Here is an 18,585-nt window from a genome sequence, read left to right as displayed (position 1 = left end):
ATATATATAAATATATATTCAGGTGGACCCCACGAAGTTGAACGCAGGAAGTTTTTAATGGTGGGCGTTCTTGTGGTTTTGTCCACTTGAGATTTTAGATATAATACACATACATCAGCAATACACGGGCACCAAGCCGCATCCCACCGGAGCGTATTAGGTGTGACCCAGATCCACCCAGGTGGGTGGGAGCCCCAAAAAATGAAGCTGTTCCAAATCTTAGACAGACCACACTACAGGAAACAGTGGTGCTTGACCATTAAAAACTACTTGTGGTCCACAAAAGCTTTGGATCAAGATGATATTTGTATGGTCTCTTTGTCTAGGTGTTTGTGACCTTATCAACGGGTTGGATGGAAAATAAACATTCCGGCCCAATTCATGAAGCTTTTAATTGTGGGGATTCAATCATGACTTTTTGTTGGAAGGAGTAGATTTAAGGCACATACATCACCTGAGTCCCACTGTCAGTGTCCCACCCACCTCGGTGGACCCACGGTCTCACCTGATCCACTCCCATCCCATCGGGCCTGTCGACTTTGGTCCCATCAAATCTGGAACGGTTGCAATTCTGCCCCCGTGGGCATGTTTGATTTTACACTGCAAATGGGTAATAATTATTTCACCGGGTAATCACTCAGTCTGCCACCTAACGATGCTTGATTGACCACTTACTTTTTTCGATGTTTGATTTTACACTTGCTTTCTGAGCTTTAAAATCAAGGACACTGCCAAATATATGTGCGGCCCACTGTGATGTCGGTATCTTATCCACATCGTCCATCTGTTATGCCAGCTGAATTTAGGGCTTGACCAAAAAAATAAGGCTGATACAAAGCTCAAGCGGGCCACACCACAAGATTTAGGGAATTGAACATCTACCATTAAAAACTTATTGGTGCCACTGTTTCCTTTAGGGCATGTTTGATTTTCTAACCTGTTTGGGTTTACGTATAGTATTGTTATACATTGAATTTTTGTACGACAGAGGTATACAACATAGGAGAGTATATATTCTTCCATTTTCCAGAAGAAAAGCACACCGTTTGCATTAGAGTAGATTCAGATGAGTATACAAAGGTGATAGATTAGTCGATGTTTGGATAAGACGTATAATGGCGCGATGCAAAGTCGAAAACGATTTTATAATATTTTTCACGTGTACATAACTGTCACTAGTGCCCCCAGCTGAACTAGTCTGTGAAGATGAGAAGGAAACGACAAAGGTGTAAATCTGAATATGAATCATCGAACTATTTAAAACTGAAAGTATATTTTCCAATGCAGTACAATGAAGGCGTTACACTGCTCATCCTTGACATTACTGACGTTTTTAATAAGTACACTAGCTCAGCGATGTATTCGAAAGCGGCCTAGACACTGGATTTGAATTCGAAATCAAACGCTTTAAAAGTATTATTTTATTCATTAATACAATGCAAAACAATCTGAGCTGTAAATCCAAACGGGTTCCAAGGTGACAATGAGTAACAATTATTTCCTTTGGTAATTACCCTATCCTTTTCAAGGGTTGATTTGACTCCTAGTTGAAACATGAAAATCGAGGATGCTGTCAAATATATGTGGGGCCCACCGTGATATATGTGGATTATCCACACCATCCATCTGTCATGCCAACTGAATTTAGGGCATGAGGCAAAAAATGAGGAAGCTTCAAAGTTCAAGTGGACCACACCACATTAAAAATGGAATCGAACTCTCGCCGTTAAAAACATCTTAGAGCCACTGTTTACTTTGGTGTGGGCCACTTGAATGTTGGAGTTGCCTTATTTTTGAGCTTATGACTCAAAATGTTCTGTTAAAAGGATGGACGACATGGATATGTCATATACATGACGGTGGGGCCCACAAATTCATACCCATCCTTTTGGACCGTTTTTTCGAAGAAGAATTTCCACCGTGTTTTAAAACAGGTGAAATTGTAATAATTGGTTATTTACATGGCATTTGCACTGAATTTGAAACATCAAACAGGGCCTAAGTGTGGGTCACTTGAGTGTGAAGTGTGAACTGACAGTGGGTGTACTAACAAGCTAACAGATAATAATAATAATAATAATAATAATAAAGCTCATTTTTTTAGCTCTTGCCTCAAAATGTAATGCCAAAACTGATGGATGGCGCAGGCATATCATATTATATATCATGGTGGGCCCCAAAATTTAGTCTTTTTTTACTCGGTTTCAAAACAGAAATGTAAGTGCATATTCAGACAGGTAGAGGAGTAATAATTACTAATTCCGAAGGTTGAAAAATCGAACAGGCCCGAAATCATGCAATGCCACGAAGCACCATTCATCATGCAAGTGATTCGTTGGGACCGCAATCAATCCAAGCAAATGAACGGCAAATGGACAACCGGACCCATTTTCTAGAAAATCACGGCAATCCATTTATCAGGAATACTGATCAGACGGTTAGAACCGACCACTCAGTATGATTCAGATCTGGATTGTCCATTTATTCAAATGCACCATAAAAATCATTTCTCCGCAATCAATACCATAGGAAAAAAAAAAAAGACACAAGATTATTTATAAACAAAAGAAAACAAGAAAACCAAAAAAAAAAAAAAAAACCATCATGCCCACCCGCGAGATCCAAGCAGCTCGTCAGGTGGACCCCACCACCATTCCAGTCCGGTGCGCAACGAACCGATTTCCCGTGGACTCAAAACGCGTGCGAGAGCGCTACGTCTCCTCCTCCTCCAACCCAAAACCCTTACTCAGGCTCTCGCAATCCACCAAATAAGCGAATCCATAAGCCAAGTTCATCAAGCTCGCCTCGTGCAGCTCCTTCGTCGCAGTCGCCGTCGCATCCGTTGAGAAGAAAACCCTAAAACCCCTCCCAAAAGCATCCCTCGCCGTAGTCTCGCAGCAGAGATTTGTCATAACGCCCGTGATTATCACCTCCTCAATCCCTCTTTCCTTCAAGATCGCCTCCAGATCCGTCCCCTGGAATCCGCTGTACGTGCTCTTCTGCACCACCGTTTCGGTGCTCCGCCGCCCGAGCTCCTGCATGAGCTCCGATTCTGTGGTCCCGTCGAGGATGAGATCGTTGTTCCACCACTCAGCCAGCATGCCGTAGTCCGCGGGGGATCGGTGGGCGTGGCGGGTGAAGAGCACAGGGATTTCGGTGGTCCGGCAGAGATGGATGGTGTTCTTGAGGGCGGGAAGGATCGGCGCTGCGATGGAGGAGAAGTAGTTCTGCATGTCGATGACGAGGAGAGCGGAGTTTTTGGGGTCGGGATTTCTTCGTTTGATGGCGTATTTCTGGTAAGAAGGGGTGGATGTTGCCATAGATGGAGAATCAGAGGACCAGAGCTCTAAAAAATGCGGGCGTGAAATGTTCGGTTCGAGAGTGTTCGTCTCCCATTCATGTGTATGATGTATTTATCTAGGAGGAAAGCTTTGATACTCTGGCACAGTGTGATGGATGATACACAGACAATTATAAATTACTCATAAGTTGCTTACGTGGAATACAAATAATTTAAATTAAACTGTTCAATTTATCAGTACCTTGACTGATGTATTCTGAACCGTAAATTGCTCTTATTCGGTTACCAGACTAATAGGCTCCTTGACATTTACTGGACGGTTAGAATTGAAATTTTTTAGAGCAACTAGAAGTTAGAATTGGTTAAATAGTCTGATTTTTATATTCTAATACAACGAGAGTGTCTATGCGCCGTTTGTACCATTTCTAAGTGCCCCGGTATCGAGCTTCATGCACAGCAGGAGTATCAAATAACTCCTCATTTCCGAGAAATGTTTGATATTCTGGCTGAACGGTGATGGATGATACGCAGTTACTTAAAAATTACATGCGCTTCATGTAATTCAAATTTAATTGTCAAAATTGTGATTTGGAGTTGGATACATGATGGACTAAAAGTAAGCCGCTTACTTGATAATCTAACCATCAAATTGGAGGTGGACACCATGGGATGGACGGTTGAAAATAAAAATATCCAATGGCTCTTTTAATAATGAAGTGGCCGTATTAGAGGTTAACCAGTCTGATTTTGGGATTGTGACTTAGCAGCAATGGGTTCCACCATTTTGTTAGGTTAACTTTAGTTAACACATGTTTTTAGTGTACTGTTTTTGTATAACTCTCTTAAATAAAGAGAAATGATCCATGTAGCCAATTGAATTTACTTCATGTGTTTTAACTGTCCATTATTCCCACTCAGCTTTTCTTTCATAATTGTGGAGAAACATAACAATTGGCTTGTCCTAAACATCCATTGTTAGTAATTTTATTCACCCACATTTGCATGTAATAGATGGTTTGGATTGCATGACGCATAAGATGCATGTTTGACCAATTTTCTATGAGTAATCTTAAGGGCAGGGAATACTTGAGTAGTGGATTACTAAGCATACAAATTTTGTTAATAATATGAATATCCTTATATATGTTCGTTAGCCCTTCTAAATCCCGCGGGTTATGATGCCAAAAAATGAAACGGGCCATGGTTACATCTCAAAACTGTGTGGGCTCCGCTTAGATGTATGTGTTAAATCCATGTTGTCCATTCTTATAGCATCATTATTATAGGGCATGAGCTCAAAAGTGCAATGTATCCAAAACTCCTGTACCTCTCAAGAAGCCTTCAATGGTAGACGTGCAATTTCCCTTTTCCTATAATGTGGTCCACTTGAATTTTAGATCTACTTCAATTTTAAGCTCAGACTATAAAATAATGAGGTAAAATGAAGAGAAATTTACGACTGTATGACCCATTTATGGCCCATTTACGAGACCAAGCCCACCTTATTTTACCTTGCAAGAATAAGCCCCAGCTGTACGGATGCCTTCCCAAAGGTCGAAAATGCCCCTGGTATAGCCGACGCATCTTGCTGACGCTGCCAGCTGTGTCTCCATTGAAAAAACCTAGTTTTTTTCTTCTTTCCTCTCCCTAATCCTTCGTCCTACCCGTAGATTACCAATTTCTGATCACTTCTCTCCCTCTATGACTGTCCACTGTAGCAGTAAAACCCTTCTTTTACCGTTTTCTTCTTTTCCCTTTATCTGGTCGAGAATACACACCTCACAGACGTCTTTTTCGACTTTTTGAGCCCAATATAGGATGAAAAATGGTCCCCCCAGCTAAGAAGCCTCGAATGACAAATATATTGAAATCCCTGCTTTCGTTTTGTCGACCCCACTGTATATTATACTATATACGCGCACGGTCCACAATCCATTTTCATTTTTTTAAAATATTAAGCTTTCTTTGGGTGGACCCCACTGTATATTATACTATATATGTGCACGGTCCCCAATCCATTTTCATTTTTAAAAAATGCTTAATGGTATGACATGTCCTGATAAATGAGCGAAATCAGGACTCAAATGGCCCATATTGAGAGTTGTTTAAACAAAAAATTAAATTAGATGTGAAACTAAACGAAAACCATGAAAGCAACTGAGCACCGACTGAGTTAATAGACCAAGGACCTACTGAGTTATTGATTCATGAGCTAAAATGACTGTGAACCAAGGTAAAATGATCGTGAACTAAGCTAAAATGATCATGAAGTGAGCTAAAATGACCATGAACTGAGCTAAAATGATTGTGAATTGGGCTAAAATGACTGTGAGTTGAGTTAAATTGACCGTGAACTGACTTAATTCCAGCCATTCCCCGTCATTTCACAGTTAATTCCTTTCACCTCACGGTCGTTTCCAATCATTTCATGTTCATTTATGGTCAATTCCCTTCACTTCACGGTCAATTCCATGCATTTCACCATCAATTCGCTTCACTTCACGGTCATTTCCATGCATTTCACTGTCAATTCACCTCACCTCACGGTCATTTGCATGCATTTCACGGTCAATTCGCTTCACTTCACGGTCATTTCCATGCATTTCACAGTCAACCCCGACGATTCCGTTTCGTTTCACAGTCATTTCCATGCATTTCACATCAATTCCCTTCATTTCACGGTCAATACCCTTCAATTCACGGTCATTTCTATGCATTTCACGATCAATCCCGGCGATTCTGTGTTTATTCACGGTCATTTCCATGCATTTCACGGTCATTCCCGGCGATTCTGCGTTGATTCACAGTCATTTTCATGCATTTCACGGTCATTCCCATCGATTCCGCGTTGATTCACGGTCATTTCCACGCATTTCACGGTCAATTCGCTTCACTTCATGGTCATTTCCGTGCATTTCACAGTCATTCCCGGCGATTCCGTGTTGATTCACGATCATTTACATGCATTTCACGGTCAATTCCCTTCACTTCACTGTCATTTCCATGCATTTCACGATCAATCCCCTTCACTTCGCAGTCATTTCCATGCATTTCATAGTCAATCTCGGCAATTCCGTTTCATTTCACGGTCATTTTCATGCATTTCATGGTCAATTCCCTTCACTTCAAAGTCAGTTCCATGCATTTCACGGTAATTCCTGGTCATTCCCCTTCACATCACGGTCAATTCCATGCTTTTCATATACAATACCCTTCACGCCACGTTCAATTCCACTCATTTCACAGGCAATTTCCTTCACCTCACGGACAATTCCATGCATTTCACAGTCAATCCCCTTTACTTAACGGTCAATTACAATCCTTAGACAAATCCACGCATGGTCAAATTCACGACGTTCTCGGCCAAAATGCAACATATAACTCTCAAAATTGACCCATATCTTAGTGAAATTGGCTGTGAAGTTGTTGAATGTGACCTATGAGTTGACCATTTAACATGAAATTCTTCAAAATGGCCGATGACTGCTTGATATTGACATTTTTTTTACTGCCAACCTTGGTATAAATTTACCAAGAACTATATGAAATATACTGATAAATGAGTGAAAGAGGCCCAAAACTTGTGAAAATTCACTAATAAGTCTTGTACTTTCATTTGAAATTCGCCAAAAATTGAATGCTGACTCGGCAGACTCACACCATACTTTATAAATTTTCACCACAATAAGTCAACTTTCACATTATGTGTCGTTAAATACTGAATGTTATTGTTAATTTAATTTCCAATTCATCCTTGCAGATGACAAATCCTTACATAAGGGATTCGGTAAGTTGGCCCCCACCATCTCATGCAGATGTTCTTTGACATGATGGTTTGATAGTGTGAAGAGTGGGTTGGAGAAGAATAACACCAGATTAAATATATTTAGGTAGACCCCATTCTCATTTTTATTACACATGCCATCATTTAGGTTTATAGGAGCAATTTTTCATGCACTTATTAACAGATATATAGGCAACCTTGTATTTAAGATATAGGGAAACCATATAAAATTTACCAAGATGGACTTCACCCTAATAACAGGGCTGAAGACTGGTGACCTCTATATACCCAATATCGATCGTTCGAAGAAGTCCTTAAGAGAAAAATACTTCCATGAATATCTTATCCTAAAGAAACATGTACAGGAGGTGTTCAATAGGATAGTTGATAGCAATAAGCACAAAGATGTCGTGAAGTTAGCCGTAATATTATATGTAGAGTGGTTTGTTAGGGGTACCGACACGAATATTATATGCTGTAAAGAGTTTATTAACCTTGTCGACTCGTTGGAAGACTTTAATATCTACCCCTGGGGTAGTTTGGCCTTCCAAACGATGACGGAAGGGATCGAGAGTGGCTTCATGGCATCTCAGAGGCTTCATTACAATGTCATCGGTTGCATATTTCCTTTACAGGTAAGGATTCTTTCCTTGTCTATTTTAATTCATAGTTTATAGCAAACTATATTTATTTAACATCGTCTTGTTATTTCATTATAACAGATATGGGCCGTCGAGAGAGTACCAGCTCTCCAACAATGTATAATTTCATACGTTCCCTTCCAATTTTCACGATTCATACAATATCGGGGATGAAAGATTTTGAGGTATAAGAATATTTATGAAATTATAGAGAGTAACGATGTAAGTCAATTTCTATGAAGCTAAGTGGTCACTCATTTAACTATATATATTTGTGTGTGTGTGTGTGTGCGTGTGTGTTTCTGTAGCATGAAAATGAAAATGTTCTCTTGCAGGCTGAGATCATTGTTAACTTAGAGCCTACCACAGAGGAGTTGGAGACGGAGGCCGTTTGTTTGGCCTATGATATATTTGATGTAAGATGTCAGAAATGTCTTCTTTTATGTTGATATTTTATATTTAATTTGACATGTTATATAACTGATACATATATTGCTTCATTCTGTAGGGCACTAAAGATGAAGATGATGAAGACATGAAGGAGAAATCGGGATAGGGAGAGGGAGAAGAGGGTGGAGAGGGAGAAGAAGGGGGAGAGGAAGACAGTACTAGTGAGGGAGAGGGAGAGGGATGAGGATTGTAACTCATTGGGGAGTCGAGGGAGAATAGGGAGGAGCTGGAGGCGCAGAGGCTTTAGTTGGAGAGAGAGAGGGAAGAGTTGAAGCTTCTCGAACGCATACTAAAAGAGGGAAGAATCGATTAAAAGGGAGAGAGAAGTAGTACTCAAGGAGGTTGAACTAATGTTGAAACTGAAAGAAGCTTTGAGGTTAGAGAAGGAGGAGTTGAATGAGAGAGGTTTTGAAGAAGGAGAGTGAAATGTTGTTGAGGGAGAAGGAAGAATTGAAGAATGAGAGGGAAGAGTTGGAGGAAGGTAAAGTGGAGTTGAAGAAGCAGATGGAGGCATTTCTTATAGAGAAGATTCGGTTTTGGAAGGAGGACTTAGAGAATCAGAAGGAAGAGTTTGAGAAGGAGGATGAGGATGCATTGGGCGTTGATATATGTAAGAAATCACTGCATTCCATTCCAGTATATACGAGGAGACCTATGAGGGTGCTGAAGTTGTCTGTCTATAAGTGTTCTCTATTCACTTCCTTCTCTGCCGTGCAAACTACTCCAAGCAACGCCGCCGACAATAAGAAACAGAAAGAATTTCTGACTTCTCCGATACCCCTTCAGGCCAAGATTGATCCACTTAGGGTAATATCGCAGGACGAACTCAATGAATTGGAAAGATGGGCCAACGCAAACAAAGAATCACGCCGAATTTCTTTGGTTCAAGACCATTTGGGAGAGGAATGTTTGGGTTGACAGTGTGGTAAGTAAATCGCACACATACATACATGATTTTATTCAGAATTTGTATATAATAGAGTATAGGTTAATTTTCCTTCTTTATTGATTAGGTTATTGATAAGTACGTCGATTTCTTGGAGAGAAGGCACCAATCATTTCCTCTATTATATACAAAGGACTATAAGTTCTGTCCCACATTTTTCCTGGTAACTGTGTGATTTGGATCATGGTTATTATGCTATCTCATTATCTGATGTATGTTCTAATTTACTATGTTGTTTGTAATAGGCATATATCGGCATGCAAATGTCGACATTGCGAATATATCGGGATGTTGGCAGTGACGAATCGCGTTTATTATTTGAAGGGCCAGAAAAACTCTCTCTGATCAGCATTGTCAAGCCTCATGAGGGGCAGAAGGCCATGTGGCAACATGAAGAGGTAATGGTGTCATTACAAGTTATCAATGTTAGGTATACCCAAATCTATAACTTCTAGATATTAATATCTTATCTTGCCAAACATGGACAGGCATATGTGCCAGTCAATCACGCCAACAATCATTGGTACCTAATGGTCATCCACCCTCGAGACCGAGAAATCATTATACTTGACAGTTTATATTCGAGGGCACTCAGTCGATACAGGCAACATATTGATCTGATGAAGGGGGCCTTGCTATATTATTTTACGCCACTAGAGATAGGGCTGCGCTGGAAGGAAATGTTTGGACGGTTAGAGAAGATACCTCTATACCAAAGCAGACAAACGGATATGATTGTGGCATTTTTATCATGAAATATATCGATATTTTGTGCAGTGATCAAATTTTGACAAGGAGAGACTTGCAACAATTCACTTTCAGCTTTAGGAAGTCAATAACCTATGATTGCCTGAGTGACTTCAAAATATGATATATTTGTCTTAGGCATGAGAGGAATAGGGAAATTTTGTGAAATGTTGTAAACTGTTGTAAATGAAGTACTGTAAAACATTCATTGTAAAAGGATGTAAATGATGTGTTGTATATTTTGTCATAATTTTGAAGGAAATGATGTATTCGTAATATTGATTTCATTTTGAATGGTGAAAATAACATTTTGTAATAAATGACATCTTTTCTTCACTGTCATTTCGGTGTATATCACGGTCATTCCCGCCATTCTGTGTTGATTTACGGTCATTTCGGCGCATTTCACGGTCATGCCCCTTCACTTCACCGTCGTTTCCGCGCATTTCACGGTCCAATTGCTTCACTTCATGGTCATTTCCATGCATATCACGGTCATTCCCGCCTATTCTGTGTTGATTCACGGTCATTTTGGCGCATTTCATGGTCATGCCCCTTCACTTCATGATCATTTCCGCGCATTTCACGGTCCAATCGCCTCACTTCACGGTCATTTCCATGTATATCACGGTCATTCCCAGCGATTTCGTGTTAATTCACAGTCATTTCGGTGCATTTCACGGTCATGCCCCTTCACTTCACGCTCATTTTTGCGCATTTCGCGGTCCAATCGCTTCACTTCACGGTCAGTCCCGTCTATTCCGTGTTGATTCACGGTCATTTCGACTCATTTCACGGTCATGCCCCTTCACTTCACGCTCATTTCCATGCATTTCACGGTCCAAACGCTTCACTTCACGGTCATTTCCATGCATATCACGGTCATTCCCGCCTATTCCGTGTTGATTCACGGTCATTTTGGCTCATTTCACGGTCATGCCCCTTCACTTCACGATCATTTCCCCGCATTTCGCAGTCCAATCGTTTCACTTCATGGTCATTTCCATGCATATCACGGTCATTTCCGCCTATTCCGTGTTAATTCACGGTCATGCCCCTTCACTTCACGGTCATTTTCATGCATTTTGCGGTCCAATCGCTTCACTTCACGGTCAATTCCATGCATATCACGGTCATTCCCGCCTATTCCGTGTTGATTCACGGTCATTTCGGCACATTTCATGGTCATGCTCCTTCACTTCACGATCATTTCCGCTCATTTCACGGTCCATTTGCTGCACTTCAGGGTCATTTCCATGCATATCATGGTCATTCCCGCCTATTTCGTGTTGATTCACGGTCATTTCGGTGCATTTCACGGTCATGCCCCTTCACTTCACGGTCATTTCTGCGCATTTCACGGTCTAATCGCGTCACTTCACCGTCATTTCCATGCATATCATGGTCATTCCCAGCAATTCCGTGTTGATTCACAGTCATTTCGGCACATTTCACGGTCATGCCCCTTCACTTCACGCTCATATCCGCGCATTTCGCGGTCATTTCCATGCATATCACGGTCATTCCCGCCTATTTCGTGTTGATTCACGGTCATTTCGATGCATTTCACGGTCATGCCCCTTTACTTCATGGTCATTTCCACGCATTTTATTGTCCAATCGCTTCACTTCACAGTCATTTCCATGCATATTACGGTCATTCCCGCCTATTCTGTGTTGATTCACGGTCATTTCAGCACATTTTACAGTCATGCCCCTTCACTTCACGGTCATTTTTGCGCATTTTACGGTCCAATCGCTTCACTTCACGGTCATTTCCATGCATATCACGGTCATTCTTGCCTATTCCGTGTTGATTTACGGTCATTTCGATGCATTTCACGGTTATGCCCCTTCACTTCACGGTCATTTCCGTGCATTTCGCGGTCCAATCGCTTCACTTCACGGTCATTTCCATGCATATCACGGTCATTCTCGCCTATTCTGTGTTGATTCATGGTCATTTCGGCGCATTTCATGGTCATGCCCCTTCACTTCACGGTCATTTTCGCGCATTTTGCGGTACAATCACCTCACTTCATGCTCATTTTCATGCATATCACGGTCATTCCCACTTATTCCGTGTTGATTTACGTTCATTTCCGCGCATTTCACGGTCATGCCCCTTCACTTCACGGTCCATTCGCTTCCCTTCATGCTCATTTCCATGCATGTGACTGTCTTTTCGGGCTGTGCATCACCCAATGAAGCTATAAAAAAAAAATCCGACTGAATGGGAGGTCATGGGGCTCACGGGGCTTGTGGTACATCGCGGATGACCAATTCGGACGACACCTAGAAATGAATGAATCGTGCCATCCAGTCGGTACTTGTAAAGTGCAAATTGCCCTAGCCTTGAAATAAAATTTTATGCTTTTTAACCAAATGGCCCTGCCAATTCGGACAGTGAATTGTGGCATTTCGGTTGTCTAATTTCATCTAAATTTACACATTGAATATTGAAAATATGTCCCTACAGCATGGCGGCCAGATCTAACCCTTGATCGAGAAACGGTGACCGAAAATGGGTCCCATACGGCCATTTGGATGAATCAGCGGAACCCGGGGCCAACTCATCTAAAACCAGGGTATAAAACCCTTTAACCTCTCTCTCCCACTCACTCTTACAACAATTCCAGAAAAAAGAGAGAGCAATAGAGGAGAGATGAGATAGAGAAAGTGTTGGAAGGAGTGTGTGTGGCTGCATTGTCAGAAATCTCGACCCTATTGCTGTAGAAGGTACCTCTGATCCAAGGTAAGAATCCGAACTCTCCTCAATTTCTCCCTAGTAGGGCCCAAGTGATTAACAAGGCACTTCAATGGACTATGTATGGTTGGGACAACTTGCTTGCTTAGATAATATTTTGGTCTTGTGCGTGGATATTTACTTGATTAGTGGCACTTGATGTTTTATTAGGAATTGCTTATGCTATTAACCCTAGGTTACCTAATATCGACCACTGAGGGAGCAGGTAACGATCATGGGCCACGATTTAAGCTCCAAAAGTTGTTGTGTTGTTGTTTTATTTAAATGATTTATCTCTGAGAGACCATTACAAATAATGTATTGTAGTCCATATATTCGATGAAAAGCCTGAGACATTGCATATCATTTCAAGTGCCTTTTCTCATATTCTCAGATAATCTCTGAAGAGCTGAATATTAGATTGTAACGTACAGGCTTCTAAGAGTATAGAATAGTTTCTGATCTTGCCGCAATTTAGTAGAATAATAACCCATGAGATAACATCCAATTATACCATTTGAACACCTTACCAGGACACTAATGATTGTTAGCAAAGTATCTCTCATTCTGTTCAGCACAAATCAACCAGAATACATCTAGAAACAATATTTTACCTAGGCATGGTGTATAACAATTGTTATCCATTGGCCGTTAGGTAATTTCAACGATACGTGCTATTAAATACCTTGCCTGTAGGAGACCATTCTCAACTCTAAAAAACTAATACAAGGTACTCTACGTCGATTTGCAGTTTCGGGTTATAAAATAGAAAACGCTAGCATTGACTTGCATTGGTTTGGAGGGCATGCACACGACTAACATGGGAGAGAGAAAATGATACCCTGATCCACGAAATCAAGTGGTAGACCGAGTGAAAGATACCTCGTCTCAACACTAAGGTCCTGGTATCGATTCCCTAGTGGGGGTGGCTAACAGTGAAGTGTGAACTGACATTGGGTGTACTAACAAGCTAACATCAAAAAAATAAATAAATAAAGAAAAGGGGGGATTTATTTGGGGAGGCCCCGCCAGACCGGCACGCCCCCGCCGGGATGTCCAGGGAGTGGCGTGGGCATCACTGGTTCGGCGAGCCCACACCGAACAAGCAACAACAAGGGGGGCTGACATGCTACACTGGCGCGCCCCCACCCGAAAGTCCAGCGAGTGGCGCGCCCCCGCCCGGATGTCCAGCGAGTGGCGCGCCCACGCCAGTTTGGCAAGCCCACGCCGGAGCCCCATTTGAGTGGGGGCCCTGTAACATGTGTGGGGCCCATTCTCTCACCTTTTATGCTCTTCATTCCCCATTCTCTCTCATTTCTCCTCCAAAATCGGATTTTCATTTGTATCCCTCCCTCCTTTGCACACCTCAAACCCATCTTCCCTTGCACGCCCCAAACCCATCATCTCTTGCACACTCCCCTTGCACAACGAAAACCCATCCTGCATTGCACGCCCACAACCCATCTACACACCTAAAACCCTTATTCTCTTACACAACGAAAACCAATCGTCTCTTGCACGCATCTGTACCCAGCCCACGTCGAACACCCAAAACCCTTCTTCTATTGCACATCGAAAACTCATCTTCCATCTTCATCACCTACCAAGGAAGAAAGATGAGCCTCCTTGCAACCCTCTCTTCCTTCTTCACCGTTACCTTGGTGCTTTCCCTCATGAGAAAGAAAAGAGCAACCCTCGATGAAGCGGGGCGAAGCTGTGGGACAAGATCGAAGGGAAAACCTAGCGAGCAAGTGAGACCAAGCTGTGATAGAAGGTTCAGCCAACCCGATGATGATAATGAGGGACTGATCCTCGAGAAGAGGTCGAAGAGACAATTCGACCCACGAACATCCCCTGAGCGAGTCGTCCCGCCCGGCATTGAATTCAGGAGATTCATGGATCGAAAGGTCGTGTTCGAGGCAAATGTGGATAATAACATGTTTGGTACGTATCTCTTGCTCAACCGAATCGTAGACAATGGTTGGGGAGCGATGTTTGAAGCAACGCAGGTCGCGAGTGAATATCTAGTGCGAGCATTCTATGCACGAATTGTTGAGGCCAAGTTCAAACCTCTTGGATTCAAAGTTAGCATTAACAGACAAATGTACGACATTGGTGTGAAAGAAATCGCTACCATGCTCGGTATGGAGCTCAGCAATGTGCACGTCAAGGAGAGTAACCTAAGGGATAAGGGGGCACGGGACGAGCGCGCTCTCCATTTGTGCGGAAAAATCGTCGAATGGAGAAGAGATACTAGCATCAAAGCCAGTTATTTAGCACGAGACTACCACCTGCTCCACTACATATGCACGTATAACGTGTACCCAAGATCCAGCAACCGTTCTAAGGTTTCTAGGTATATGGCAGAATTCCTCTACCAGATCTGGCAAGGAGAAAATGTATGTATCCCCACCCTTGTGCTTAGATAGATTGTGAAGGCTGCATTAGGAAAGCGTGAAAAATTATCACTTCCTTTTGGTCATCTAATCTGTAAGTTGGCACGTCAGTACAATTTCAAGTACCCGATCGGGGTCCCATACCTGATCATGGTGATCAACGAGGACACCATAAATCGTGTTGAAAGAAGCTCTAATCAGCCCCGGGGTAGTATTGAAGAATCTGGGGATGAAGAAGATGAAGAAGATGAAGAAGAAGAGGAGGATGAGGAAGATAATGACGAAGACATCGATGAAGATTTTGTGCCCCCCCTTATACATGTGTGCTTCAGTATGGATGGAAGGGGAGCTGGCCTCAGTCCGGTCTGAATTAACTGATATGAGGGCTGAAATGAAGGCCCAAAAGACTGAACAAGAGCAATGGAACCAGAAGATCTTCCGCACCCTGAAGGAAGTGTTATGTTGTGTTCAAAAGGATGGAACAGCACCGCATCCGACTGATTTACAGGATCATTAGGCATCGGGTGAAGCCATGTCTGCGGTTATGTGCTTTGTGTTTATTGTGTTGTAAGAAGTGGATCATTTCCACCTAGTAGTTTACTAGTTAGTAGAGGGGTTAATTATGTTTTCCACTTGGTGAAAGGAGTGAATGGGAACAATGTACAATCTCATATTATAAATGAAATTGTTTCCACTTTAGTTTACCTTGTGCAGTATTGCATTATGCGTGTTAGATTAATTATGTCCTCATCATAACCGCACCAAAAGTGCAACTTCTTACAAGTTATGAACTTTTCTATCTGTTTTTTATTTGCATTTGTATGAATATTTCCGAAACTTGATATGATTGATATGCTTGAGATGCGATATGAGTTATCAAAATTATGACTTGATGGTCACATTGGATTTTCTCTCTGTTGTAGAATGTTTGTGCAGGGTACCAAATTATTACAAACAAATCAATGTACTTTTTTCACAAAAATCATTCTATTGTTATTTGTGATTTGTTTATGTTATATAGATATGTTATATGTAATACAGACATGATACAAGGAGTTAATATAGATATGTTATGAATATTTTTTTAAGATGTGATTTGTTCCCTGCTTAGAAGAAGCCATGTATATGATTTGTTCCCTGCTTACTCTATTAGAGTTATTTACTTGAAATAGAGTCCAGTGCTAATTTTGATTGTTGATGGTGGCCGAATGTATCCTTTGATTTCCTTGGTGCAATGTTTTTCTGCTTATTTCACAAGAATAGCAATGGGAACAAACTCTTTTAGTTTTTCCTGATTTAATTGTACTAATAAGATTTTAGAACCTTTGAGTTCTCTGATTTTCATCCAATCCACACACAAACAGTATAGAAGCAACTAAAGAGAAGGGACTAGTTCTTATGGAATCTCATCCTGAAAGAAACTAAAGGACTCTCGCCTATAGTTAAAAGAAACATGAAGCGAAGCTACAACAAAGTCAGTTTTCGGAGTAGGGAAGTGTCTGCTTTTAAATTTTTGCAAGTCTAAACATCCTTGTAGTAGGAGTAAAGCTCAATTTGAAGGGTTCCATAGCCCCTAGGTTTTAGAAGAGTCAAACTTCTAGAGAAGATTTCCAATCATAGGAAACACAAATAAATCTTTAATTACAGGAGATCCTTGTCGGACTTGGAGTTGGAAGGATTTCTTAGGCTTTTGGAGCTTTTGTGGTGGAGTCCATCCTTCTCTAGGAGTCATTAATTAAGGCTAGGAGATAGATTGTAGCAAAAAATTGAGCCTAAATTAGGATTTAGATCTTAGTTAGATGAACCTAAGGTCTAACTGAAGTTATGGCCCTTGATAGAATGGAACCACGGAACAAGATTCGTATAGCTGACTCCAATTAGTTGGGATAATGCCCTCACACTTAGTGCAATTATATTTGAAAAATCTAAGGTTTGGGATTGTGGATTGGAGGATGGAGAAATGTTAGGGACTTGGCAATAATATGGTTTTACAGTTTAGGAGGTTTAAGGTTAGGGTTTTTGGGGGAGATAGGGTTTAACAACATCAGGGGTTTAGACAACATTCCAATGGTCCTTCATTACATAGACAACATTCCAATGGCTTAACTGATTTGGTTGGTTGATAGTTATGTGACAAAAAGGAGTTCTATTGCATTGAGGCCTCACGCTGGGATTAGTTTCTTGTTTTAGCTTGAGTTGCAGCATGAATATGATCTTCTAGAACTAATTGCCCTTAGAAGTGACATCATTATTCAGCATGACTACTAGTTGTGGTCATTACAAAGTTCTAGGACCTGTTCCTTTCAGCAGGTTAGTTGATTATAGTTCTGTTTATTCTCCAAATTTGTAGAATAATGTTCTGAACCAACCAACCTTCAACCTATGACATCTTTGTATGATCCTTCACCCCCATAACATGTAAAGCATCTTATGGCTTGAGTTGGAATGAAGGAACATGATTCATGTGGCAGAGCCCAATTAATAGGGATAAGGCTAAAATGATGATGATGATGATGAATGACGTTTCCTAGCAAGCACATTTGTAATGAGGAAGTACCACAAATTGTAGTTTCATTTATTTTTAGTCCCAACTCAAAAGCACTAAATGCAATTGCAACTTAAGAGACTAGAAGAAGCACATTATGAACACAACTTCCACTACATATGAATCGTAATACTATTTGGTCATTCCACTACATAGAAGAAGCGATTTGTCTATTTCACTTGTAGAAGTAGCATTACAGCCCAAAAAGGGGGAGTGTATAGTCTTTCCTTAACATGCATCACCAACATACAAATCCTCCTTGTATGCTAAAATTATATCTACGACTATAGTCCGTGGCAATAGGGGTCAGCGTACCGACGTGGCCTTGCCAGACAGGCTAGCAAGTGGCAGGGGGTGGGGGTGGGGGGAACCAATTTTGCGCGCCCACGCCAATCCAGGTTCGATTATTAGGGGTACGGATCTTTCACTACAGTTTTAATTCGAAGCTATAGGCCAGATCGGCGTGGCCCCGCCAGATGGGTGTGGCCCCGCCGAACAGTCCAGCAAGTGGCGAGGGAGCACCAAACCGATCCGGGTTTGAATATTGGGTGAGGATTCAATAGCTACAGAGCAGTTATATAGCTACGGTTTTTATCCGTAGCTATTAAAACATTACCATGCTTCTTTCAATGTCTACCCTTCAATCCCTTTTAGGGGTCATCGAAGTTTTGGATCATTATGAAATTTGTTTTTCACATTCATCCAGGTCTTTGTGACCTTATGAATAGATTGGATGGAAAATAAATGCATTTTAATTGCCCTCTAAGGGCCTGTTTGGCCAGCCGCATTAGGTGGGGTTAAGGTGACTGGAATTGTAAAACTTGTAATAAATGCATGTATAAGGTATTTTCCCTGAATTGAGTGCATCCCATGTTTTTGAACACCAAGTTTGGAATGTATACATTAAAAAGTAAATACTAGGATTTACTTTTACATTGCATTTGAATTGAACATGGATGAAGTAATAATTCATCATATGTGGGATAGGCTCATTTTCCAAAGCCAACAAAGTTAATTTTAATCCCATCTC

General features: G+C 41.3%; 1 protein-coding gene across 2 annotated transcripts in view; it reads right to left on the bottom strand.

The window, feature by feature from the left end:
* The window catches only part of LOC131242923 (nicotinamidase 2-like), a 48,380-nt gene extending 44,952 nt beyond the window's left edge, over window positions 1–3,428 (bottom strand). Inside the window, exon 1 of one of the 2 annotated variants that reach the window (XR_009169766.1) lies at window positions 2,638–3,428. Coding sequence is in view for 1 of the 2 variants with exons in the window: in XM_058241902.1 (XP_058097885.1) it covers window positions 2,712–3,320 (609 nt within the window). In the remaining variant the exon portion in view is untranslated. Of the gene's footprint in view, window positions 1–2,292 lie in introns of those variants that run through there. The other variant, XM_058241902.1, reaches the window with a different exon arrangement.
* Window positions 3,429–18,585: the final 15,157 nt, after the last annotated feature.

This window comes from Magnolia sinica, chromosome 4, assembly GCF_029962835.1.
Source record: "Magnolia sinica isolate HGM2019 chromosome 4, MsV1, whole genome shotgun sequence".
In the NCBI taxonomy this organism is placed as follows: Eukaryota; Viridiplantae; Streptophyta; class Magnoliopsida; order Magnoliales; family Magnoliaceae; genus Magnolia; species Magnolia sinica.
This window is presented reverse-complemented; position numbering and strand designations above follow the sequence as displayed.